The following is a 26,899-nucleotide window of genomic DNA, read 5'->3' on the forward strand; positions in this document are numbered from 1 at the left end:
TTTTTCTCTTTGCCGTTGTTTTGCATCTCTTTGTAGTTGTTCTGTATCTCGTAGTGTCTTAAAGTAGTTTTTCTCTTTGTAGTCCTTATTTTACGCTTTGTAGTTTTGTGTCTCTTTATAGTTTTTTTGTCTCTAGTTTCTGTGCATCAGTTTGTTTCTTTGTCCGCTTTTTACATCTCTGTGGTTCCTTTGCATCTCTTTCTAGTCGTTTTGTTTCTTTTTGTAGTTGTTTTGTGTCTCTTTGTCATCTTTTTGTGTCTCAGTAGTTCCTTTGCAACTCTTTCTACTCGTTTTGTGTCTCCATAATTTATGTGTCCCTGTTGTCTTTTTGTCTCTTTGTAGTTATTTTGTGTGTTTTGTAGTTGTTTTGTGCCTCTTTGTTATCTTTTTGTGTCTCTTTGATGTAATTTTGTGTCTCTTTGTAGTTGTTTTGTGTCTCTTTGTTATTTTTTGTGTGTCCTTGTTCCTTTGCAGCTCTTTGTAGTCATTTTGTGTCTTTTGTAGTTGTTTTCTGTCTCTTCGTTGTCTTTTTGTGTCTCATTGGTGTAATTTTGTGTCTCTTTGTAGTTCCTATGCATCTCTTTGTAGTTGTTTTGTGTCTCTTTGTTGTCTTTTTTGTGTCTTTGTAGCTCCTTTGCATCTCTTTGTAGTTATTATGTGTCTTTTGTAATTGTTTTGTGTCTCTTTGTTATTTTTTGTGTGTCCTTGTTGTTCCTTTGCAGCTCTTTGTAGTCGTTTTGTGTCTTTTGTAGTTGTTTTCTGTCTCTTTGTTATCTTTTTGTCTCTTTGATGTAATTTTGTGTCTCTTTGTAGTTCCTATGTGTCTCTTTGTAGTTCCTTTGCATCTCTTTGTAGTTATTATGAGTCTTTTGTAGTTGTTTTCTGTCTCTTTGTTATCTTTTTGTGTCTCTTTGATGTGATTTTGTGTCTCTTTGTAGTTGTTTTGTGTCTCTTTGTTTATTTGTGTCTCTTTGTAGTTCCTTTGCATCTCTTTGTAGTGGTTTCGTATCTGTTTGTAGTGGTTTCGTGTCTGTTTGTAGTTGTTTTGTGTCTCTTTGTTTTGAGTCTCCTCCTGGTTGTTTGAGGTTAATTCGAGTGATGTTTTGCAGGTGAAGGCCGGGGGCCGCTGACATTCGATAGGCCGGTTCAGTCATTCATCCATGTATGAAGCAGAGGTGATTAAGATATGTGTTGTGCCAGATTTTGTGTTTAGTTTTCTCCTTGAAGTTGCCATAATAAACAACATAGTACAGGTGTTTCGGCTTAGGTAGACCTACTTTATGTTGACTGAGTCACTAAGGCCCTGGATTACAGTCAGTACACTCAGACTGCCTCTGCTAATCCTCCCAACTTTCCCTCTTTTCCCCCTCTGCTCTACAGTCCTTACATATAGCTTTTAGGGCAAACTTAATCAATGTCGACTCAGTAAAGTTAGCTTGCACGCAGTCCTGGTCAAACCAGAGTGGATCTGATGGTGGGGTCGGTCCGCTGCATGGCATGTGAGGTAATCCGAGCCACAAATACCACACAGCCGATGCAACCATTTTCTAATGTATTTCCAGCTCTCTTTTCCTCACCGCCCCCTCTTTCACATAGTGTACTTAGGCAAACAAAAAGCCTTTCTCTGTCTCGCCCTCCCTCCCCTTCCCTACTCCCCCCCCCTCAACCAACTGACGCTCACTCTCTCGCCTCATATGTTTGCCATGATTATGGATTTGTCTCTGCAACAGGTTGCATGCGAAATTCGCTCTGTCACTCCGTAGAGAGATTCTGAGGAAAAGGAAGGTTTAAAGTGTAAAAAAGTGCCACATGGAGTGAGTGAGGGAGGGAAAACAAGGAGGGGAGGACGGAGGAAGAGGAGGAGGTGGGGGGGGGGACTGTGAGGCCTCTGTGCTTTTTTTTCCTTGAAAGCTCCCTGAAAACCGCAGACACATGGTACAGAATTCCCCTCACAGTAGGAGAGAGGGGGAGGGCCGGCTTTGCAAGAGAACACTGCACTGTCTGCGATAAACACACACACACAAAAATATAGGCGAGCACACACACTTGGAGAGGAAGGGAGTGTGTGAACCACTCGGCGACACAAAAGGCCGCACAGAAAGAGAGGGGAACTTTGAAGGAGCCGGCAGGGCAACGCCTTGACATGCCAGCACGCGGAAAACCTCAAAACATCATATCACCTTAATACCTTTCAGCTCTATGGGAAAGTGGATGGTCCCACTTTCCACGGGTATTGGTATGGTGGTGGTGGTGTGGGGGTGGGAGGGGGGGGCGTTAATCCAATGTACAATGTGTTTAACTTTGACTGGCAGTTCCCTCTCCCACCCTCTCCTCTCTTTGGGGCCCCTTTGAGCTCGTAGATTGAGGGCAAGCGTAAGAACTGGTATTTAGGTGGTGTTGGCTGACTGGGAAAAAGGTGAAGGGTCATGTGGTGTGAATGGACCTGTTAGGAGCTGTGATGTGGGCTTAGCGTGGACCCAGTGCCCTTGAAACAGAACGCTTGGTTGGCTGATTGATAAGCGCGGAAGCAAAAACATCAATTTTGTTCTTAATTGTCAGCTTTTTCTTTTAAACGCTCTCAAAGACCAAAACCCATAACAGTAATTCTGCAATTTATCTTATCCTCTTTAAATTCCTCCAGCTTCAAAGTTAGGAAGTATCCCAAAAGGACACAGCAGCAGACAACATCCAGCACTTGAGGTCACACGTGGGGTAATAAAAATGGAGGAGTAACGCCATCTAGTGGAAGATCTGGCATCTGCTCTTGCTTTAAATGCAGATTGAGTCACTCAGCAGTTGGCATCATACGTCTGTACAAACCACAGATACTTCATATTTGCACGTTCTTATGCTGGGGATACTTTGATACTTTTCATTTCAACAGTGCTGTGGTAACATGTGGTTATGTTTAAGCACAAAAAACTTTTGGTTAAGGTGAGAAAAAGATCATATTTTGGCTTAAAATAACCAGTTTGGGCGGCACTGTTCCAGCGACAGTGAACGATTGCTTTTCATGCCACTATCTCAGCAGAAAAAGCAGTGATGTCTTGAAATAAATTAACTGGGGTTTTTTTGTGACTATATCGCAGCAGAAAATTGAGCAAAAAACAGCCTCTTTTCATGCCAATATCCTTAAACGAAAAGCAGCCGTGTCTCAGCTTTTCGTACAATTAACCTGGCAGGAAATGCAGCAGTGTCCCTGTATTAAATAACTGCTTTTCATGCCACTATCGCAGCAGAAATGCAGGGATGTATTTGCTTTTCGTGCCACTATTCCAGTTGGAAACGCAGCTATGTCTCAGTACAAGTCAACCACTTCTTATGGTGCTATCCCAGCAAGAAACGCAGCAATGCCTCGGTAAACAACATCTGCTTTTCCTGCCACTATTCCAGCAGGAAATGCAGCGATGCCTTGATAAAAAACAACCTCATTTTACTCCTGAAAGGAAAAGCAGCCGTGTCTCGGTAATAAACAGTCGCTTTCCATGCCACTATCCTGGCAGGAAATGCAGCAATGTCTCAGTCGTAAACAATCACTTTTCCTGCCGCTGTCACGGCAGGCAAAGCAGCGACGTCTTGATTAAAAACAACCTAATTTCACGTCAATATCCTGAAAGCAAAAGCAGCCGTGTCTCGGTAAAACAACTGCTTTTCGTGCCACTATTCCAACAGGGAATACTCCAATGTCTTTAGCTGTTTTTTGAGCCTCTGTCACAGCAGGAAAATCAGCGATGTCTCAGTTATTAACAATCGCTTTTCATGCCAATCTCCTGAAAGAGAAAGCAGCTGTGTCTCTGTAATAAAACAGCTGCTTTTCGTGTTGCTCTCCCGGCAGGTAATGCAAAAGGTTGCTCCAAAACCCCCATGTTTGGTGCCTTGAACGCAGCTTTTTTACATTCATACTTGAGTGCAGTATTTGAGTGAATGCACTTCGTTACATTCTACCACTGGGTATAATCTACAGCCCTATCCCACTGACAATATAGATAACAACATCATGACAAGCACAACAAATTCTGCTCCATTTTTTCCCTCATGGCGTAAATCAATAGAACAAACCACACAGTTACTTGTTTCCTTCAGTTACACTTTGTGTGTTTATTAACGGCTTGGCAGAGCCACCAAAAGACCTTGTAACAAAGAGGAAGATCAGGTTTTTCCATCTCATAGCGTGTTAACCCAGAGACCAGCATGCTGAAACCTTCCCTGTAAGCTTGAAAGAGGAGGTGGAAAATCTGTGTCAGCACAGTGAATAGCCGCTGCCTGCCTGCCTGCCTGCCTGGGAATGAGGACACAAGAAATGGGAATACAATCAATTTATAAAAAGCCTCAAGTATGACCTTCCTCTGCTTTCCCTCTTCATACTTGACATTACATTATGCAAATCGCTTGCCAAATGAGGCAAAAGTTATGCTCAGAAATCCACGATTGACCTCTGTGGATGTTTCCACTCATCATGAGGTTTCTCCCTGGAGAGCAGGAGTCCTGAGGTCAGAGCTGGAGGATGTTGTTTCAATAAAAATGTTGTGCTACCAGTCATGCTTTACAGTACGCAGCACTTTGAAATAATTCCCAGCATTTCTTGTTAACCGTTCGTCATGCCAGATGAGTGGTTTTTACCACAGTGAATGAAACAATGGGAAAATCACTCTGAGGCAATCTCTGAACAGTATTTGAAAAGCCTGATCTTTTATTTCCCACAGTCCAAGATGATGTATTCAAAACTCAAAGGCGTTAAGTTTAGTATCGTATAAGATGAATGAAAGCAGAAAATTCTCTGGCTGTAGTTGCATAACTAACAGAGCTCTAATAAACTCTTTGTGTCCCTGTCATCTTTTTGTGTCTCTTTGTAGTTCCTTTGCATCTCTTTGTTGTTGTTCTGTGTCTGTTTGTAGTTGTTTTGTGTCTCTTTGTTGTAGTTTTGTAACTCTTTGTAGTTATTTTGTGTCTCTGAAGTTCCTTTGCATCTCTTTGTTGTTGTTTTGTGTCCCTTTGTTGTTGTTTTGTGTCTCTTTGTAGTTCCTTTGCATCTCTTTGTTGTTGTTTTGTGTCTCTTTGTAGTTGTTTTGTGTCTCTTTGTTGTCATTTTGTCTCTCTTTGTTGTCATTTGTGTCCCTTTGTAGTTCCTTTGCATCTCTTTGTTGTTGTTTTGTCTGTTTGTGGTTGTTTTGTGTCTCTTTGTTGTCATTTGTGTCCCTTTGTAGTTCCTTTGCATCTCTTTGTTGTTGTTTTGTCTGTTTGTGGTTGTTTTGTGTCTCTTTGTTGTCATTTGTGTCCCTTTGTAGTTCCTTTGCATCTCTTTGTTGTCATTTTGTGTCCCTTTGTAGTTCCTTTACATCTTTTTGTTGTTGTTTTGTGTCTCTTTGTTGTCGTTTTGTGTCTCTTTGTAGTTCCTTTGCATCTCTTTGTTGTTGTTTTGTGTCTGTAGTTGTTTTGTGTCTCTTTATAGTTGTTTTGTGTCTCTGTTGTCGTTTTGTGTCCCTTTGTAGTTCCTTTGCATCTCTTTGTAGTTGTTTTGTGTCTCTTTTTTGTCGTTCTGTGTCTCTTTGTAGTTCCTTTACATCTCTTTGTTGTTTTGTGTCTGTTTGTTGTTGTTTTGTGTCTCTGTTGTCATTTTGTAACTCTGTAGTTATTTTGTGTCTCTTTGTAGTCATTTTGTGTCTCTGTAGTTCCTTTGCATCTCTATGTAGTTGTTTTGTCTCTTTGTTGTCCGTTTGTGTCCCTTTGTAGTTCCTTTACATCTCTGTGTAGTCCTTTTGTGTCTCTGTAATTCCTTTGCATCTCTTTGTAGTTGTCTTGTGTCTGTTTGTTGTCACATTGTGTCTCTTTATAGTTGTTTGGTGTCTCTATTGTCTTTTTGTGTCTCTGTAGTTCATTTGCATCTCTTTGTAGTTGTTTTGTGTCTGTCATCTTTTTGTGTCCTTTTTTAGTTCCTTTGCATCCCTTTGTTGTCTCTGTAGTTGTTTTGTGTCTCTTTGTAGTCCCTTTGCATGTCTTTGTAGTTCATTTGCATCTCTTCATACTCTAATAAATGTACGTATTGTTTCCACATTTTGGGAAACAGACCACTTGTCACAGTTACTCACCCCATTCTACGTTGAACTGATGAAGAAAACTTTGTCTCTCTGGCATGCCTCTACCCTGGAAATCTGTTCTCGCGAGAGCACAATTTGAATTTGCTCAGCGAGTCACTCTGGCAATCAGTAATGATGCTCATTACCTATGCCCATGAAACCGAGCTGCACCAATCACATCGGTGTATCTGATATAGGCGGGCCAGAGGCGAGCTAAACAGATGACGACAGCGCTGCGACGACGAAGTCCGGAATCAGTCAGTAAACACTGCAAGATGAAACGGCTTTGGCTGCTACAATGAACGAGTTAGACTTGGCTTTTTCTCTAAAAGAGGAACAGAAGACGGCGCTCAAATCTTTCCTTTGCAAGAAGGACGTTTTTGCTGTTTTGCCGACCGGATACGGCAAGAGTCTAATCTACCAGTTAGCTCCGCTGGTAGCTAAGCGTATACGTCACCCCGTGTTTTATTCTGATTGGTCGTAGTGTTATCCAATTGCTTGCAGTGATATTTACAAATGCATGCTTGGTGCCGCCTCTCGAGTTGGGCTATTTGCATTACTCATAGCCAGACCCTAAATCTCTCTAGATTTGGGTCTGGATTTCCAGGCTAGCATGCCTCCACCGTGAGCGAAGAATCCAAAACCTGAGAAAATTCTTGTATCAAAACATCAGTTTACAAACTCTCACACAACTCGTGCAGTATAATAGAAGTCTAATTTATTCACTCAAATGCTCGCTACTTCTCAAACTGAACTAAAACTGACACTATGCTCTCTTTCCAGCCAGACTCCAATGGCAAAAACAGTGATTTTACCTTGCTGAAAACAGGAGCTGCTGGTCTACCTCTGCCTCGATTAGTTAGTTTGTTCAGGTTATTGTGCGACTTTGGTGTTTTAACAAGTTAGTTCAGATTCACCAAAGTCACGCAATAACAAAAACAAACTAAAAATGGAGGCAGTGGTAGACCGGCAGCTCCTGTGTTCAGCGAGGTAAAATTACTGTTTTTGTAAATGGGGTCTGGCTTTGAAGAGGGCATAGACAAGTTTCAGTTTCTGCTGCTGTCTGTTCCGGAAGTACTGAGCATACGACTGGATAAATGAGACTTAGAAGAGTTTGTAAGCTGATGTTTTATTATAGTTTTGCTGTTGTTTAACGTGGACCCCTATGACTTCAATTCATCAAGAATTTTCTCTGTATTTGGATTCTTCGTTCATCATGTAAGAAAATCAAAGTTTTCTTTACAATTTCAACTCAACACAGGGTGAGTAATTGATATAGAAATGGTCATTTGGGGAGGTGAAGTGCTCCTTTAAATGTGAAGCTAGCACCAGCAGCCTGTTAGCTTAGCTTTAAGTAGCATAAATAAATTACAACAAAGACTAGGAATCATTTATCAACACGTTTCTGTGACACAATTGGAGAGGCTAATTATCAAATTTGTTGGTTGGGATGAGAGCACATTGTATGAACGCAGTGCAAAGCGGCAGCAATTAGCTTGCCACACATACAGGGACTCACATGACTTAACATGCACGTGCAACCAGACCGTCTGCCACAACAAAGAACAGAGAAACTCAGATTACAGCACACACAGAGGAAGCATGACTTCATTCTCTGCCCAGGACGCCATCTCTCCACTGTATCTTTGCTGTTTGCTGCTATATTTATGCTCTAAATGTTGTGCTCAGCTTGTTTAAGATTTATTCACAGCCATTGTTTGCTGAGAAACAAAATTCACAAGTACTTTTTCCAGCTTTTATTGAGATTGAAACAACCACATGAGAAGTTTGTCTCATTTCTCAGTATGGGACAGTTACAGCATTAAAGGAGACGTTCCCAGTTGACTGTCGAAGATTATCTAGCTCTAACAGATCCTCACTCAGCCTCTGACTCTTTTTAGTATCAGCTGAGAAAAAATCAGACACATTAAAACCCCCACTTCCACTTCCTTCCTCATCCAGGAACAAATCAGATGTTTTCATGTCGACTTCTTTGCTTCTAACAGCCGACTTGTTTTCCTCAGCAGCACTTAAATCTACCTCCGCTTCATCTTCAGCTTCAAGCCCTCTGCTCGTGTTGCCTCCACTAACCACGGCATCCTCAGAGTTTAAGATCCAGCGTTCTTCCTCTTCGTCTTGCCTGGTTGTTGTACCGTTTTGATGATAATCCTTACCAGCCGGTGTGACTGGTGTCTGAGCTACGACGACGCTGAACGAGGCACTTCCGAGAATATCAGCGTACGTTAAAGCTATGATCCTGGCAGGCCTCTTGGGCAGCCTGACGATGGCTGCGTTTCCACCGTCACTGGCAGGAGGAGTAGTATGAGTGAGCTTTTTACCGTTTCCATGCACACGTCTGCCTCTCACGGTGCTGCTGGTGGAGCCGTTGAACGGGCTCATCTTCACTGCAACAGGTTTGGGTTTGTCCTCCAATTCAGTGTTGAGTTTCCCTGCTGATCTGAGATAAGATGAGGAGACCCTTGGGGATGCTGTAGCTGGATTTTGTCCGTGCGCTATTCTGTCATGAATCGGCTCAAATCCCTGAAAGGTGTAGATTTTGCGTCTCTGCTTGTATTTCTCAGGTGTAAATCTGGTGCCTTCTGCCGGCTTTAAAAGTGGCTTAAGGTCTTCAGTTTGGCTCAGTGTGGACACACGGCTGCTTTGCTGTGGTTGCCAGATCTGTGGGCTTCTGAGTTTAAAACCCTGCTGTACTCTTGAAGACTTGTCAGGCTCTGTAACTGGAGTTTTGGCTCCCTCAAGTGGCCGAGTGTCAAATCCTTTGAGACCATATATTCTTTTAGAGACTCTGTACTGCCTGCGATCTGGTTTCTGGTCCATGCTGTCGTCGCTTTCAGGTAGCACAGGTCGAGCTTCCTTGAATCCTGATGTGAACCTTTGAGAAGTCTTGGTTTGGGTGATATCTAAAATGCCATGAGAAGGTTTTAGAAGTGTAGTAGATGCTTCTCTCTGGCCGAAGCTATACCTCGGTGACCAGGAAGGGTATAGACTTGTGATTTTATGGTCTTTTCCTTTGTCGAAGCTGTATCGTTGAGAGTTGGAGCGGGGAAGAGGCGGCTCCTTCACAGCTCTCCATGTGGGTTTGTCAAATCCTCTGAAGCCATAGATCCTTTTTACAGTTTGTGCAGGTTTGTAAGGATGCATTGTTCTTCTTGTGGCTGTGTTCGTGACGCTACTTGCTACAGATGTCTCTCTGCTTGGAGTATCTTCCTGAGGTATAGGGGCAAAACTTGGCATGGTGTTGCCTTTTATTGGAGCAGAGACTTGTTGGTATTTGGTAAAACTATCTGTCTGAGCACCGTACTGGGCCATGTTAGCATGATGATAGGGTTGATTTGCATAGCTAGAGAGATGCTGTACCTCTTCGGTTGGGTCTTTTCTTTGTGACTGTTTAACATTTGAAGGAAAGCTGCCATAAACTTGTGCATCGGAGTCCTTGAACAGATACGACTGGACCTTTCTGTGTCTCGGCGTCTCACCGCTACTCCACGGGTGCAACCTCTGGGAGAAATCCGTGATGGATGATGTCACTTTTTCTGGGCTTTGGATGCTTTTAATAACAGAGGCGTCTAAGCTGTGGCTGATTGATGGCGCATGAGGGGCAGTTTGACTCGTGAAGCCGAGAAATTTGCTTGATTGAATCCCACTAGATGGACTCCGCGCCCCAACCACAGCGAGCTCGTTTGTCTCTTTATAGCCGCCGTAATGCCCTCTTGAAGTTGGCAGCGGAGTGCTCCAGTTTCTACCAGCCAGGGCTGAAAAAAGAGGGGAGCCATTTGTGGGAGGTTTTTCTTTGATGTAGGATTTCTGAGCATCTTTGGCGTACCAGACTTGTGAAGGACTTGAGCTGTGATGAAAGGGACTGGCAGCTTCTGTATGAGATGATTTTCTAATGATGGCTGGGTATGGATTATAGGAGTTTCCAGGGAAAGGGTGGTAGCTGCTTGCTGGCCTCGCTCCACCCTGCAAACTAGAAGTTCCCACTCTGGCCTGTTTGTTATCTGTGCTGTTTTGACTGTAACTAGCTCCTGTAAGCTGTGCAGGGTTTGATTGATGGTCAATGATTGACGAAACTGCTCCGTAATTTCCGCCCGTCTCAGTTTCAGTAGCAGTTTCAGTTCGGAGTCCAGTTTTTGTTGATGACATACTGGTAAAGAGGGAATGTTGCTGATTGTGTGGAGCGTACAGTCGTCTCAGGACTTTGTGCGTCACTCTGTTGTCCACTTGGGTCGTTATGGGGCTGGCTGGAGGTGGAAAAACAATGTGGACATAAGAAATAATGATTTACTCTCGAAGGCAAATAACTTATGAGACACTGATATTTTATGCTCATTTTATACCCTTATTTTAGTTAAATATCACCTGAAATGACTGTCTAGAGGACACATACTTTCCAGATTTGTTTACACAATCTCTCTCTATAAAAAAAAGCTCATATCTCTTTACGCTTTTGTTAAATTGCCCAGAGAAAGCGTAAAGGGACAGATCACCCTAAACTCAGAAACACAGATTTTTCCTCTTACCTTATCAGGCTAGATTGTTTTGGTGTGAGTTGCAGTGTTATCGGTGCAGATATCAGCCTTAAAGATGCCTGCCTTCTCTCAAATATAACAGAACTAGACGACACTCGGTTTGTGGTGCTCAAAGCGCCAAAAAATACGTTAGAAAAACTCAACATCAATGTCTCTTTCCACAAATCATGACCTGGTTACTGAAGATAATCCACAGACCTTGTTGTGAGCAGTTTCATGTGGGGACTATTTTCTTTCTATCAAACTACACCCGCAAACCATATCACGTAAGGAAGAAGGAAGCGTGCATCGACAATTAGCTCACCTACACTGCCTGTTCAAGGTACGAGCATTGCGCCGTTATTCCTCTTTGCCATTCTGTATAAAGAGGTAGGATTGCGGAATGGAGGGGACGGAGTTGTCTCACCTTGAAGTAACAGCACCAAATCGATGTCTGTGGGTGGGACGGACGGGACGCTTTGACAACGTCTTATGTGTGCGACCCACCGCAGAGAAATTTAAAAGGCAGCTGGTAGCAGTCAGCAGCTAACTCAAAGGAGAAGAGGAACAGTGGCTGAAAATTTCCGCAAACTGGAAAAAACAATGAGGTCCAGGAGCTCCTTACCTTCCAAGCAGAGGAGGAGATCAACCGCCATATAACAGCGACGCTAAATGATTGTTATTGCCGTGTCACGCAGTTGTTATTGTTTAGAAAGTGCTGCTCGACATATGTTGAATCAACCCGGGCTCACTCAGAAGTCATCGAAATCTGGCGCTTGGGCAGTGACTTGCGGTGTCAGACACGGACGAAAAAGCTGTCCTATAACATTCAACGTAACAGGATAAGCCGTTACGTTCGTCACTTCATAAAACAGATGAACAGCATGAGATGTCTTCAGAAAAATAATTTTTTCAGTTTGAATTTCAGTTGTAATTCTCGTTTTTTCCACGTTCAGTCAGTCAACTTCTCACTGTCATTACATGTTCATTTATCCAGACATTTCCTGACAGAGATTCTTCTGAACCAAAGCTGCTGCTTGACGATATTTTGCACAACGTTCAATATCTTTAAACATGGTCACAGTAAGTATTCAATCCCCCAATCCCAAATGGATCCCTTACAGACTCGTTGACTCAAGCCCTAAGCCCTTACAGACCTAGGACCAATTCCATTTCTTCCCCTTAGCCCTTGTCTTGGCCCCTTCCCCTTGGTTTTGATGTGAGGGGAAGTGGTGTCCCAATTCTCCATCAGGTTAGCTCTTAACCTGAGTCAATGAATCTGTAAGGGATCCATTTGGGATTGGGGGATTGCTATATCTGAGAGCTGTATCCTGGTCAGGGTGGAAAAGCCTCTGAAGCAGAATTTTAAATGAAGTAGATAACACATTGTTAAACTTGCAGCCTGAAACCTGGCACCTCTTAGTCTAGTCATCTAGTGGGCCGGATCGGACCCTTTGGCGGGCCAGTTCTGGCCCATGGGCTGCATGTTTGACACCCCTAGTTTAGGGGGGTGTTACCTATGCTAATCAGTGACTTATGACCAAGTGGTATTCATAACTCAGAGCACCTGGGTAAGAGCAGGTTTGAGTGGTTAAGAGTGTTTGCTGCATCTGTTCTGTACGACATCTATCGCAAGTCTGTCCGTCCTGGAAGAGGGATCCCTCCTCAGTTGCTCTTCCTGAGGTTTCTACCATTTTTCCCCCTATTAGAAGGTTTTTTTGGGGAGTTCTTCCTTATCTGCTGCGAGGGTTCGAGGACAGAGGGATGTCGTATGCTGTAAAACCCTCTGAGGCAAATTGCGATTTGTGATATTGGGCTTTATAAATAAAACTGAACTGAAAACTTATCTACCCACTTTGAGCACCACAAGCCGAGTGCCATCTAGTTCCATTATATTAGAGAGAAGGCAGACATCTCTACAGCTGATATCTCCAACACTCTGCAGCTCACACCAAAACAACCTAGACAGCACCACAGGTAAGAGGAAAAATATGTATTTTTGATTCTAGGGTGAACTGTCCCTTTAATCTCTGCTCAGTCTACACATGCCAACACACGCCTCATGACATTATTCAGAGAGCCATTAAGAACACTGCAGACTCCTGTTGGTGCTCACCTCTCGCAGCATCTGAACACATGATTAACGACATCACAGCTGCACAGACCAACACAAAGACAAACAAGAGTCTGCAGAAGAGAAAGAACAAGAGTACTGCTGTGATTTAACTGCAATAATCACCAAATATGTTCAACTTGTATGCGTAAGAAGCTTGTGAAAACCATATTTACCTGTAGAGAGCAGAGTTTCCTAACATGATGGACTGCTTTCTGGCCTTTAAAATAAAAAGTAGTGCTGATAATCCATGTGTTTTACTTGTCAGAAAGGTGACTCACTGATCTCTGTCTGCTCTGCTGCTGGGTGTGAGTCTGATTGGGTGCAATGCTGTTCACCTGGCCTCATGAGCTCACTTCCTGGAGCTGTCTGTGAAGGTTAGTTTCCCATTATGGCTCATTTCATGTGAAAATAACCACAATTTCTTCACATGTTCAGCCTCTTTCCCCCAGTTTGGTGTATCTATCTGTGAATACAAGGATACTTTTGCCTCCTACTTGAGTTCTACTTTGTAAATCTCCTTTTAGTGGTGCTTAAACTTGATGCAGTGTGTTCTTTTTAACTGTATTTTAGCCCACACACAGGCCAAAGATAGCTGTTGCTTTATATTTCCATCATCCACACACTCACTCAAACAAACTCCCAACAAAAATGCCTCAAAGTAACTTAAAATAATTTATTTTCTACATAAATATATTACAAATATGTCAAACATAAAATACATTAATGAAAACAATAAATAATTATCACATATATCAGCGCATTAAAGGGCTTTAACTGGTCCAGTTTGGCAATTCACAAGTACTCAAGTTGTTTTTCTCTCATTTGAGTGCAACAGCAGCTGCGTAGTGGTCATTGTATAAAACAAGCGATCAGAAAGATGAAGAGCAGTGTTGACTATGTGTTTTCATCATCATCATCATCATCATCATCAAGTCCATGTTGCGAAGAAGAGCCGTTGAAAATATATATCACATCATCCAGGGTATCCGTAGTTGTAGACTCCTTTAAAACATGTTGCAGGACATCATTGCGAAGTTCCTCAGGTCATCGCTGTTCATAAAGTCTGCTGAAGAAAAACACGACACATTAGTAAAAATATTTATTCACGAACTTTAAGCCAAAGTGTTTTGTTAAGTGTATTTCAGATACTAAAATTACACATAAGGGCCAGTTGTGTTCTGCTCTAGACTATCTTAGGACTACCTAAAACAAGAAGTATAAATACTTTACGCATAATTAAACCTGAGACTAAAATCCTAAACTTGGAGCGACATCACTGAGCTAGATGTGACCTTTTGTGTCATTTTTACAGCCTTACATTAAAACAAAAACATATATTAACAGTCAACTGTTACCAGAAATTGAATATAACTAAGTACATTTACTCAAGTACTATTTATTCTTCCCCACAAAATGAGTAAGAAATCTTTAAAATATGCTGTTAACCTGTTTATTTTATTGGGGAAATTCTTTATTCATAAACAGATTTTTTTTTTTAAGATCCATAACCTTGTTTTTTTTGTTTTGTTTTTTTTAAATTTTAATTAAATGCTTACCTCTTTTGCAAACAATAAAAAACAACATGTTATATTTATTATATAAATAGTTATATTACAGAAATGTAACTGAAACCCCCTGAAGTCAAATTAATTACTAGTTAGTAAAAAAACAGTCCCTGGAGTCCTGAAAAATATTTATGAATATAATAATTATTTTACTATTAAATTTGCAACTTATTTAGAATATTTATTTGTCTCTCATTGTGTTGTTTTAGTATGTGTTCATCCCTATTTTTTTAAAAAAAAATATGTATTTATGTACTTTTTTTTATATTGTTGTCGCCTCTCCTGTATTGTGTTGTGTACTTGTTTGTAGCTGACATTCTGTTAAGTACTTTTATTTGCTGAATCAAGTTTTGTGCATCAAAACACAGTCCTGAAAAAATATGTATTATTATTATTATTATTCAGTTTTTTAAAAAACCTTATTTAGAATATTATTTAGGTTATCATTATTATTTTTTGCTGATTGAAAGTCTTGTGGGAAAAAAAGTTATGAAACAAACAGAGTCCAGAAAAAAATATTAATTATTATTTGATTTTTTTTCTTTTTTAAAATGTATTTAGAATATAATTTAGGCTATTATTTGTCTCTCACTGCTTTTTTTTTTTTTTTTAATTATTATTATTATCACTTCTCCTGTATTCTGTTGCGTACTTGTTTGTAGCTGATATTCCATCAGGTTTTGTTGTTTTGTTTTGGTTTTTTTTTGGCTAAATAAAATTTTGTGCTAAAAAAAACAACAACAACAAAACAGAGTACCGAAAATTATTTCTTATCATTATTTTTATTCTAATTTTATTTCAACTTATTTTGAATGTTATGTAGGCTATAATTTATCTCTCACTGCATTGCCTTATTTTATAATTTTTTAAAAAACAATTATGTCCTTTTTTTCACATTGTGATCAGCTCTTTTGTATTGTGTTGTGTACTTGTTTGTGCCTGAAAGTGCATTTATTTTTATTTTTACTAAACAAAGTTTTTTTTTGTTTTTTTTTTTTAAAGAGGACAGCCCCTTAAGTTTTAGTAAAAAAAATAGTTTGGTTTTTTTTAATGTCTGCACACAACAATAACTTGTGTTATCTTTTGTGCCTAAGATACAAATAAAAAAAAACATATTTCCGCACTTTGGAGGCTCCATACAATACTCTGAAATGAACCGTATTACATAGCAGGCTAAGTACTTTTACTTTAGATACTTTAAGTTCACTTTGCTGGTAATATTTATGTACTTTTAATTAAGTATAATATAAATTGTAGTATTTTACAATGGGGTGTGGTTGTAGTGAAAGGTCTCGTTCCCTTACACACTGACAGTGAGCCTTCCACCAAACCCCGTTCACAAAGAGGTCACTTTAAGAACTCACGGATGTTTTGCCCCACTGACACATTTTACTTCACTAACAGTGTTAAAGGTTGAAAAGGTAACTACGAACACTACAGGTAACTGTCTACTTACTTTCTCTGTCCCTCCGCCGTGAGTTTTTCCCGATAATCATCCTCCAAACTTTCCAGCAGGACCGCCGGAGCCTCCCGCCTCTGGAGCCCGAGGAGAAGTCGCTCTCCTCGGCTGTGAGATCGTACAACTCCTCGGTGTCGTCACAGCTGGTTTGAACGTGACTCTTCGCCTCCTCTATGTCCTCCTCCTCCTCCTCCTCTTCCTCTCTGTCGAGGACTCCTGAGAGCACCAGCTCCTCCAGGACGCACTCGTCCACCCTCAGCTCGGCTCTCACCTTCCTCTCCCCGGAGATGGTGGTGGTGTGTCGGCACAGCGGGCAGACGATGACTCGCTCCGCTCCCAGACGCTCCTGGTCGGCTGCCTGGGGTCGGGACAGCGCCAGGAGGCAGCTCTCACAGAAGCTGTGGTGGCAGTGGAGCTTCCGGGGACACCGCAGACCTGCGTTATAGGTCTGGTAACAAATTCCGCACTCATGTTCTGAGTACATATTTCTGTCTGACCCAGCTGTCTGTCTGTTAGGTATTAAGGATTGAATGAGGTGAGACTGGTGAGCTGTCCAGACTTATACCTCAGGGTGTGAGGAAGTGCGTGGGAGGAGAGAAACTTGAGCTGCAGTCAAATAAACAAACATGTGAGTCATCGTCAAGCTCAAAATACTTGTGACGCAATGACACCCGAAGGACCAACATATGACACACACATAGCTCCTCCTGTGGAGGAGTAAAGGGGTTTTCACACACAATGACTAACTGTGAAATACAGGACACAATCACAACAGGTGCAAGTTGATGCAATACAACATGCTTCTGGGATCATCACTACTTGTTGGATTGGGAGTGTTTAGGCTCAAACATCTTTAATCAAAGGTCCTGTGTGTCGAATTTTTGAGGCACAAATGGCAGAAATACAAGTTATATATCATAATAAGTATGTTTTCTGTAGTTTATAATCACCTGAATTGTGTTTTTGTTGCCTTAGGCTGAGTAGTTTGTACCTACATAGGGAGCAAGTCCTCGTCTACGAAGTCTGCGCATAGATTTTAGCATTAGCTAGATACCAGATGCCAAGATAGCGCGCAAAAAAAGTTGCTTTAGCTTCCGGGTTTACTTGCAGCCCAATGAACAGAGTGCTTCAGGGATGATGTTTTTCTGTTGGCCGACTCGGACGTTAGCATCGTGCCGATTCCCTCGTCAAAAACCCTATGCGATTTTTCCACTGGATTTTGGATTATTGCCGAAAATAAGTTTTGCGCGAAACGTTTATGATGCTAACATGTTTTGTTCAGCAAGGTAACGAACTCCACTTTCATGACTATTGAAGCCGAAATGAAATCGGCAGAAATAAAATGCTAACATTAGGCTATAAACGAACTACATTATGGTCACTGTAACCAGGCTGTAAAACCGTGTTTGGCACGGCTTGGCGTGATGTCGTTCTGTAGTCTCATTTAGCCACGTGTTAGCAACCGTCTTTTTTAAGACACATTAAAGCTTCAAAGCTCACAAGTGGGATATTTACTGGAATATTTATGTTGTAGAACGTAACGTACTTGTCTAGCGCCTTTCTAGTCATTTGATCACTTAAAGCGGTTTTTATACTATGGGTCACATTCACACGTTCACACACTGGTGGCTGAGGCTACCATACAAGGTGCCACCTGCTACTTTTTTACCACACTCATACACCGATCGGGAGCAATTTGGGTTTCAGTATGTTGCCCAAGGATACTTCGAAATGCTGACTGGAGGAGCTGGGGGCCAAACCATCGATCTTCCGATTAGCGAACAACCTGTTCTACCTCTGAACCACAGCCACCACGTTCGTCAACAGACGAATACGCAAAGTTATCACTACTTTTACTGAAAGATCTGTACTTCCTCCACCTCTGCGTTAGCTTAAAATCACGTGTCGACAGCTCCTATTTAAACCTGATTTCTCACTTGAAGAGACGATCTACAGAGCTGCAACTCGCCAGGTGATATCTGTTCGGCCATTGTCTTTACAATGACCCCGTTCAAAAAACCCTTTGACTTTGATATGAAGGAATCGTGAAGTGCTAAAATGCTAACTCATTCCTGGGGCACTCGATATTTGCAGTAGTGTTTCTCCCTCTGGCCCCGCCCACGAGTTCCTGGTCCGCTCGTAGACCTTACATTATGATGACGCCAAGGATTTTTAAAGCACTTTTCTTAGCTTGAGGAAATTTTTACAAATATAAAACCAACATGGCTCAAACATTAACAGTAGAAAGAATCATAATAAACCTTGTTCGCAGTTTGCGGCATCCTGTCAACAGTTTTACAGACGTCTCTTTTACAGTCATGGTCGATGAGGGAAATGCTTTTTGGGCCGCAGGGGATTTTTTTCACTGCAGTGCCTGAATCCGCCATGTTGCACTGCCATGTTTCTGCAGTAGCCCAGAACGGACAAACCAAACACTGGCTCTAGACACCGTAGTTAGCAGCCCCTTTGCGATATAAATGTTGGAAAAACGCCAATTTCTTTAACGCAAAACTGTTTTATTGATGTTTTTTAGCAGTTTTAAGCGCCATTTCCATTTGTCTTGGACATGAAGAGACCTCTGCAGATAATTCTGCCCCCGCTAAAAACCTCTTGGATGTCTGGATCTGAAATGATCAGAGAAAGAAGGTGAGCAGACATTAGCAAGTGCTCGGCAAATGGCTCATTTCCAATATGCCAAACAGCATTGGAAAAACAATCATTTTTAATGTGGAACTGCTTTATTAAGTGTTTATACAGGTTTTAATCACCGTGTCCATTTCCTTTAGAGAGGAAGAGACCTCTGTGGATAATTCAGCTCATGGTAAAAACATCCTGAACATCGGGATCTTAAGTTATCAGAGAAAAAAAGGTGAGCACACATTAGCAGGTGCTAGGCTAACAGCCCTTCTCTTACATGCCAAACAGCATTAGAAAAACGCTGATTTGTAATGTGAAACAGCTTTATTCAGTGTTTTTAGCAGTTTACAACACCATGTCCATTTGTCTTGGAGACGAAGAGGCCTCTGTGGATAATTCAGCTCCCAATAGAAACCCCCCAAACATCTGGATCTGAAATTATACAGAGAAAATAGGCGAGCACAGATTAGCAGGTGCTGGGCTCCGTTTCCGAAATGCCAAACAGCATTGGAAAAACACTGACTTTTAACGTGAAACGTCTCCATTCAGTGTTTTTACCAGGTTAAATCACCGGGTCCATTTGTTTTGTAGAGGGAGAGACATCTGTGGATAATTTGGCTCCCAGTAAAAATCTCCTGAACAATGAGCACTGAAGGAATCCTAAACGGGAGAAGTTTTAGTTTGTTGTAATCTACAATCCTCACTGATAGATTCCCTGTAAATCTCACACACTGCTCCTCTAAAGTTAGGTCAGAAACAGTGTGAGGGCTGTTTCTCAGATTTCCCCTATTTAATCTCACCTAAGTTGAAGTATTACCTCACCTCCACACCCTCACTGACACTCCTGTGTGTGTGTGTGTTTGTGTGTGAAGTGACGTCAGCTGCTCCATGGTAATCCCCAAACAGTTCTCCTATCAGCTGTCACAGGATAAAGTCCTTTCATGGAGACTTCCGCTGAAATCTCAGCCAACAATCACAGGGCTGTACAAGCTCTGTGTGTGTGTGTGTGTGTGTGTGTGTGTGTGTGTGTGTGTGTGTGTGTGTCATACAGTCTTTTGTCAATTGTTGCCCTCAGCATTACAGTAAGGGGCCTGGCCAGCAACTGTACAATGACTGTAACAGAAAACATTTCCCAAAAACTGAGAATATGCAAAAAAAAAAAAAATGTCTCCAGCATCAAAGAAACTTTAACAAAATACTTACTCGACTGTTAAGCAAGATCATCCTATGTGTTTTTAAGGACATTACTGTATTCTTTCTGTAGCTACAGCAGGATATTTATTTCATTACTGACACCAGATGAACTCAGTCAGCTCTTCCACAGTGAAAAATTGTTTTGGCTCTGAGCTACAATTTATTTTTTATTTGGATTAAAGGCAGTATGAGTGACAAATCTAGCCTTCGATATGGATCATCAACATTAAAGCTGTAACTTTAAAGAAAATAACTTCTTGTCATATTTGCTGAAACTGTCACTACATCCTTAAAAAATCAGTCACAAAGTTTCCACCTGACGACAGTATCAAGCTCTGGTGTGAAAGGGACTCAAGCTAAGCAAATCCCCTTTATAAAGTATCCCATTAATCATTTTCGGACGCTGCAGCGAAGTCAACTTAATAACTGCTTTTATCACACAGTTCAGTCGGACTAAAAATAGCAGAGTAGGCATCTAACGTGTTCGTACAGGACGAGCTGCTTACGAGGAAATCAATCAAGGAGCAACAAATGCAGTGCAACAGGTTGATGACTCATGTGACTAAATGTATCTGTCAATAATTCATCTGTTTACACAGCACGCTGAGCATACGCACATTAAAGGGAAATTTCAGTTTATTTCAACCTGTCTCCTATCGTCCTAAATTTGTTTCAAGTGACTAGTGACATAAAAATAATAGTTAGCATGTTAGCCGTTAGCCTAGATACAGCCGGGGCACATAGTAGCATCAGACCTGTTAAAACGTAAGTGAACAGGCAACCTTCAAGTGCAAAGTTAGTCCACTAAACAAGCTTTTTCTCCACAAAGACCGCCTCATATCGTTAGGATAAATGTCAGAGAACATATAGAAAACCACATGTAAACGTGTTGTCTTACCTTACCGGTGTGCTGCCATGTTTGTTTACCATCTAGCTCTGCTTTCCAAAGCGCAGCCGAAATATCACGAGAACAGCTGGAAGGCAGAACCGGACAGTAGCCTGAAAAGTTCATTCATTTATTTTATGAAAGATTTATAGAATAATGGCTGACTTTTTGCCAGACTTCGACTTTGTGGAGGAGGAATTTGGTTTTGCAGAGTTTGATGGCCGCCCTTATTTATTTGAGCCAGAATACACTGACGAAGAGCTTTGTGAAATTGAAGAACGGAGGAGGAGAGAGAGAGAGAGGCGCAACAGGTAGATGACAAGAGAGGAGGAATGGCTGCTGCAAGGCTGCGTAGCTCTGGAGATTGGTGGTGTACCTGTGAATGCTGTGCCCCAGTGCCCACAGAAGAGGAATGCCTCTGTTGCAAGGAATGGGACCGGCTGCAGCCTTATTTTCAAGGTCTGGATGTGACCGAGGACGAGACACCTCCACCTGGAGTAGTATCCAGCTGGGCTTTATCTAGAGCTCGCGAGATATATTTCGGCCGCGCTTTGGAAAGCAGAGCTAAATGGTAAACAAACATGGCAGCACACCGGTAAGACAACACGTTTACACGTCGTTTTCTATACGTTCTCTGACATTTATCCTAACGATATGAGGCGGTCTTTGTGGAAAAAAAGCTTGTTTAGTGGACTAACTTTGCACTTGAAGGTTGCCCGTTCACTTAGGTTTTAACAGGTCTGACGCTACTATGCGCCCCGGCTGTATCTAGGCTAACGGCTAACATGCTAACTATTATTTTTATGTCTCTAGTTACTTGAAACAAATTTAGGACGATAGGAGACAGGTTGAAGTAAATCGAAATTTCCCATTAACTGTCCCATCCCTGCAAACTGACACCTCTTTAGCTACTAGTCCACACTCTGTATTTAGTCCGTAAAGGGACTTGAACCGACAACCCTCCGGATCCCATGTCCCTATGAACTGAGCTACTGCCGCTTCAATATGTTAATATACCAGCATATCCCAAATTTGATACCATGGAATTAGCAATATTACCAGTACTAGTATTATTTCAACGTATGTATTCTAGACAGTTCCCATTACAGTACTTTGAAAACATCCCAGAAATGGTGAAAAAATAAATATGTATCCTTATTTATGTCCTAAAAATTGTACATTTATTATCTTAGCATCACTTCTTTTGCCATAAAGTAACAGTTCAACCACTTGAGCTTGGCTTGAGACAGTAAAAAAAGCCTCATAAAATTATTTCACCATATATTAAATAGATAACATTAAGTATATCATTTAACAACAATGAATGACAGCATTAGACAACATTAGGTCAGCTTCACTACCTTTACCATAAAAGGCCGACTCATTTTTTGACAGAGCACATTTTTAAAAATGTGTTTTGCCTTTTTTTATACTTTTATTTTTCGTATAAAGTCAGAAAAATCTCTTCATTAAGACCTCTGAAACTATAACATGTCGATTAAACATGCCTACCACACAGAGCAACGATGTCTGGGGTGAACTGGAAAGGCGATCTGTTTAAAGACACAGTGACATCTAGTGGATTTTTTTGGTATAACATGCCGAAACTGAATGGTAGAGATCGCTCAATCAGTTTGGGTTAAATTCAACATCTTTTTCTTTAAGATATAGTGACTCAAAATGTGCTCCACCATATGGTTGAGCAGGACAGTAAAATTAAGTATGTTTTAAGTGTCAACTAAAATGTCAGGATGTTAATATTCACACCCCGATCCACACTCTGCTATTTTAAAACAGTCATGCTGACTGTGTGGAAGCGTAATAACATAACATGTAAGCAGGCTAGAGTGAGCAGACTGTCATTTTCTGTGTCCTGGTTACCTTCACATCACCAGGGGTTTAATTACTGCTGAGCAAACCGCACAGAGATGCCTCATGGGGGACGAGACAGAGAGACGAGGGACGAGCAAAATCAGGTGAGACGGAGCGAAAACAGAAGGTTGCCAGTAAGACCAGCTCCAGCTGCAGCTGCAGGGTACTCAGAGTGGGTTTTATGTGCACACAGAAGACGGAGGATGAGATCTGTACCAACATGAGAAGGAGTATGAGCTGTGAGAGGGGAAGTACCGGGGTCGGAGGCGGGAATCAAAGTGTGCTCTGATCAAAGGGGTGTGCGGTGGGTAAGTGGCTCTCTTATCTTCTTCTGAGGTGTGAGGATGGATTGCTGCCAGTTTCCCTCTGAGTAATCTCTCTGAATCTGGCGGCCTACATAGATACAAGAGATACTTGTTTGTCATCACGTACTGTGATTTTTGAATACAGTAAAACACTTATTGTTGGTGTAAATTATATTTTAACCCCTATTTTGCTCTATAAATGTGTGGCAGACTTATGAAAGCAAAGGTTTCATGTGTTGCCACGGACAAATTCAAAGGAGACCCCACCTGCTAAGCAACAGTCCCCCATGTGTGTACTTGGGTTGCCTTGTGAGCAACAAACAAAAGTGTCAGTAAAGAAAACCTAATGTTCTGTTTCATAAAAAGCCAGCAACAAGTTCCAAAATGGAGAAAGTTATTCATGAATTGAAGTCATTGGGGTCCACGTTTAAAAACCGTTTGCAAACTCTCACACAAGTCATACAATATAATCCGAGTCTCATTTATCGAGTCGTATACATCAGACCGAAATTCAGACCTTTCAGCTGGGGAACTGAATGGAAAGTGAAGCTTAATCGATGCCCTCTTCAAAGCCAGACACCACTGACAAAAACCACCACCTGGTCTACCGCTGCCTTGATCAGTCAGCTTGTTTGTCATATGCTGGGTTCAGACTACACAATATCTTTGTCTGTTCCGACAGTCACGATGTCAGATAAGGCGATTGTTGAGTCATATCAGGAAATATCACAAAGGCTGGATTGTTGTTTTCGTTCACTTGTTTCCACAGACGTGGTGTCGGATGTCTTCTACCATGACACACTACATGAGATGAAACAATGGATTATAGCATACAACACTCATTGTGGTCAACGACCTGAGCCGACACTGTACGGTGCTGCGTTGTGCTACAATCGGGCTTATATTGTGTAGTCTGAACCCGGCATTATTGTTTGATTTTGGTGTTTTAGTGGTTAGCTCAGATTCAACAAGTCATTTGATTGCAATCAACAAACAACAACAATCAACATAGCCGTTTAATGGGCTGATAAAGGCTTTATATGTAGCAGGTCCCTTCTTACCCAAATCTATAGGCCTTTCAAGAATGGAGGAACCTTTTCGAAGAACCTTGCCTCCCTTTTTGTTGTGTCCACACCGCACAAACTAGAAACAGTTGTAGTTCTTACAACGCTTTTTTGAGGGACTTTTTTTTTTAGCTCCAGCTTCATCGTAGACACTCCCCCAACTCAAGAGGAACCATGGGTGACATAAGTGTACAGTGATTGGTCAAACAAGCCAATGCAGCATCAGCAACTGGCATTCTTAAAAACCTGTTCGGTGTGTAAATTACACACAACACAAAACATAAACAACAGCTCGTCATTACAGTTGTTTTTTTTTTTTAAAAAAGACACGGACAAATGGACTGACAATAAAGTCCAGGCTTTACCGAGCATATATGTGATGGTCTAAATGCATCGCGATCTCATTATGATGACTTGTCAAAGCAAAAGTGTCATTGCTATACCAACTGTTGAAAGGCTTACAGTACGCAACTTTAATGTTCCTATTGGCGATGCGAATGCAATCAGAATAAAAGTCCCGAAAGGTATGTCATTCTCTGTGGAGCACCCCAGAACTGTTTGCTCCGAAAGTACCTAATGAGGCTGATAACCGAGTCTGGTCTTATTCCAAAGTCATCGAAATCCGGCGCTTGGGCAGTGACTTATGGCATCAGACACTGTCGGAAAAAGCCGTCCTTTAACATCGGCATGATACGCAGACAGTTGCCGTTATAGTTTAACTGCAGTCGGCAGCATCAAGGGGGAAGTGTGCCGGGACAAGAACGAATGCTAAGGTGGCGAAAGTCTGAGTAGGGTGGGTGGAAAGGGCGATGGATGGGTCCAGCAAACCTGGACTTTCACCTGGGAGAGCGGTGGTTGTGTCCCATAAGATTTTAAAGCCAAACCTTGTTCTTTTTTCCTAAACCTAACCACGTGCATTTGTTGTCAGAGAAGAAAAAAACGTCAATTTGCGTTGTTGCACGACATGTCGCGTGACTGTATGGGTAAAAGAAGACAATGCATGTAACCCTGTCCCAGAACATCAACAACCAACACACCAAGTGTACCTTGCATGTCGTATCTGGACGTGGAAAGTCCATGACCAAACTTTGATATGTGACGAAGTCGGAGTGAGCAGATGCTTTTATCTTTCAAACTCCATGCTGTCAGTTTGTAACCCAAGCTTACCTTTTAAATTTTTCGCAGGTCTAAGCCAAGATAACCGAGAGATTACATCATCAGGGTTATCTTCTCAGAGCCGCCGAAGATACAACTGTTTTCACAGACTGAGTAAAATCAGTTGAGTGGCCCTTTGAAATGCCTGAAATGAAACAGATCTGAGTGGAGAAAAGTAGACGTGCACACTCACACGTGTCCTCCTGCAGAAAGTACCGTTACAATGACTTATGACTTCCTTTCACAGCTCTTCTGTTGATTTGCTTGTTTTGATTTCCTTACTTCCTGTACATGCTCTGAGTGTGCAGGCCAGCACACACAACATGGAGTCAGGGGTGATCACGAGTAGGTGGGGGGGAATGGCTGAGTGGTTAAATGGATGAATGCTATGACTCATGTGCTGAGGAATCTGTTCATAAAACTTAGAAGAAACCGAGCGGCATCCCAGGGAGAGCAGATCCTGGCATTTAAAGGCCACAGAAGCCTCTGGGGTTCTCTCAGCTCAAGCTGTTTTCTCTCCACAGATTTTACCATCCTCTGTAAAAGATTCATCCAGAAGTTGCATCTCGCCATCACTGACTGAGCACCCGAGCCAATCCACTCACCCTCCCCCTATGACAGGGGATGTTGTCCCAGCTCCCCAGCAGGGGGACCCAGCTGCTGCAGCACCCAGCCTCAGCACCACCCCTGGGGAGCCCATGGATGTGGAGTGTCCCATCTGCTACCAAGAGTACAACCAGTACAACAAATGTCCCCGGATGCTGGAGTGCCTCCATGTTTTCTGCACCGAGTGCCTCCAGAGGATCCAGCTCTGCCCCTGCGAGCCCCCGGACCCCCACAGCCCACCAGCCATCCCCTGCCCCCTCTGCCGCCACCTCACCCCTCTGGAGAGCGGCGACGCCCTCTCCTTACCCTGCAACTCCCGCATCCTGGCCAGGCTGCCCCCCGTGGCCTTCCGCCTGCCCGTAACCATGGCGACGCACCTGACCACAGTCACCCAGAGAGTGGTGCTCTCTCTGGAGGGCGACAGCAGCGACGCCCGCTTCATCATCCTGCCCACCGTCAGCCTGCGGGTACAGCAGATGCACCCGGACAGGCCGTACGGCGCGGCGCCCGGCCTGGTGGGTGAGGAGCAGGTCATCGAGCAGAGCAAGAAGACGCTGTTCTTTGTGCAGCTGCTGGCTGTCACCTTCTGGGTGCTGTTTGTCATCACCTGCGTGGTCGGGGTGGTGTTTGGGCCACATTTCTTAAACAGGAAATTTTAACAGAAACTAAATTTGTCTTTTTTTTTTTTTTTTTAATAATCATTGACATAATTATAACAGGAAACTGTAAAAAGTAGGTTGACATATTACATTTTTAGATAATATAAAGCACAAATTGTTTTTCAATTATATTTTTATGGAAACATTTTAATTAAATTCTACTTTTATTTCTATAATAACACCACTTACACCAGTCCTCACTCACTGTCCTGCCCATTTGTTGTGTCATTCAACATACACTGATAAAGAGCTCCCTCTAGTGGTTCATTTGGAAATAGAATTAAATAAAACCATTAAAAACTAAAGGTTTCATGAAGTTTTCTCTCTGTGTCTGTTTGATAATGTTATTGTACAGCTGATAAATGTCCTGCAGATTATTACTTATAATAATTTCTGTCTTTTGCCCCTTTTTAAAAATTAAATATTGTGTTATTCCAACAGAAAATATGTCCTGAGCCTTGGGGGCCTGATTTTTGTGGGTCCTTATTGAGCACTAATTTGTTGTAAATGGGTGAAACGAAATTATTTTTAAATATTTACAGTGCAAATTTTGATACGGGGCCCAAAACCAAGATATGTCATAATGAATGACATGTCTTAAGGCCTTTATTATTTGATATTATGGGACATACATTGTGATATAGTGGTGCATTGTCTATTGTACTTTTTATTCAATTGCAGTTAGTAGTTGTAGTTATAGATGTTTTAAAGATCTTAATGAAGTATGCTTCATTGTCAGATTGAGTTTAAACACCTAGTGAATAGTCAGATTAATACT

General features: G+C 41.9%; 3 protein-coding genes and 1 long non-coding RNA gene across 12 annotated transcripts; 1 reads left to right on the forward strand and 3 right to left on the reverse strand.

Moving 5' to 3' along the window:
* Nucleotides 1–7,416: 7,416 nt before the first annotated feature.
* LOC125883634 (uncharacterized) lies at nt 7,417–13,306 on the reverse strand. 3 transcript variants are annotated; one of them, XM_049568072.1, is made up of 3 exons: nt 12,893–13,306; nt 12,720–12,790; nt 7,417–10,336 (listed from the first exon to the last, which is right to left on the reverse strand). In XM_049568072.1, exons 1-3 carry the CDS (start codon nt 12,916–12,918, stop codon nt 7,875–7,877), a joined length of 2,559 nt encoding a protein of 852 aa, XP_049424029.1. In that variant the 5' UTR covers nt 12,919–13,306; the 3' UTR covers nt 7,417–7,874. The 3 variants fall into 3 exon arrangements, with proteins under 3 accessions (XP_049424029.1, XP_049424031.1, XP_049424030.1); XM_049568074.1 differs by lacking the exon at nt 12,720–12,790; XM_049568073.1 differs by lacking the exons at nt 12,720–12,790; nt 12,893–13,306 and adding an exon at nt 11,229–11,356.
* Nucleotides 13,307–13,378: 72 nt separating this feature from the next.
* si:ch73-335l21.4 (E3 ubiquitin-protein ligase-like) lies at nt 13,379–16,330 on the reverse strand. 2 transcript variants are annotated; one of them, XM_049568096.1, is made up of 2 exons: nt 15,741–16,330; nt 13,379–13,782 (listed from the first exon to the last, which is right to left on the reverse strand). In XM_049568096.1, the coding sequence occupies exons 1-2, from the start codon at nt 16,225–16,227 to the stop codon at nt 13,724–13,726; spliced, it is 546 nt and encodes a 181-aa protein (XP_049424053.1). In that variant the 5' UTR covers nt 16,228–16,330; the 3' UTR covers nt 13,379–13,723. The 2 variants fall into 2 exon arrangements, with proteins under 2 accessions (XP_049424053.1, XP_049424052.1); XM_049568095.1 differs by having other exon boundaries at nt 13,379–13,785; nt 15,741–16,324.
* Nucleotides 16,257–26,686, forward strand: si:ch73-335l21.2 (RING finger domain-containing protein). Of its 6 annotated transcripts, XM_049568092.1 has the most exons (6): nt 16,257–16,371; nt 18,277–18,389; nt 18,530–18,612; nt 22,356–22,436; nt 22,526–22,640; nt 25,381–26,686. In XM_049568092.1, the coding sequence occupies exon 6, from the start codon at nt 25,471–25,473 to the stop codon at nt 26,119–26,121; it is 651 nt and encodes a 216-aa protein (XP_049424049.1). In that variant the 5' UTR covers nt 16,257–16,371; nt 18,277–18,389; nt 18,530–18,612; nt 22,356–22,436; nt 22,526–22,640; nt 25,381–25,470; the 3' UTR covers nt 26,122–26,686. The 6 variants fall into 6 exon arrangements, with proteins under 6 accessions (XP_049424049.1, XP_049424046.1, XP_049424050.1 ...); XM_049568089.1 differs by lacking the exon at nt 22,526–22,640; XM_049568090.1 differs by lacking the exon at nt 22,526–22,640 and having other exon boundaries at nt 16,262–16,371; nt 18,280–18,389.
* Nucleotides 18,316–19,378, reverse strand: LOC125883646 (uncharacterized). Its single transcript, XR_007448585.1, has 3 exons — nt 18,735–19,378; nt 18,512–18,589; nt 18,316–18,367 (listed from the first exon to the last, which is right to left on the reverse strand). It is a non-coding gene; the product is annotated as an uncharacterized LOC125883646 (long non-coding RNA).
* Nucleotides 26,687–26,899: the final 213 nt, after the last annotated feature.

The sequence above is a fragment of the Epinephelus fuscoguttatus genome, linkage group LG23 (assembly GCF_011397635.1).
Source record: "Epinephelus fuscoguttatus linkage group LG23, E.fuscoguttatus.final_Chr_v1".
Lineage (NCBI taxonomy): Eukaryota > Metazoa > Chordata > Actinopteri > Perciformes > Serranidae > Epinephelus > Epinephelus fuscoguttatus.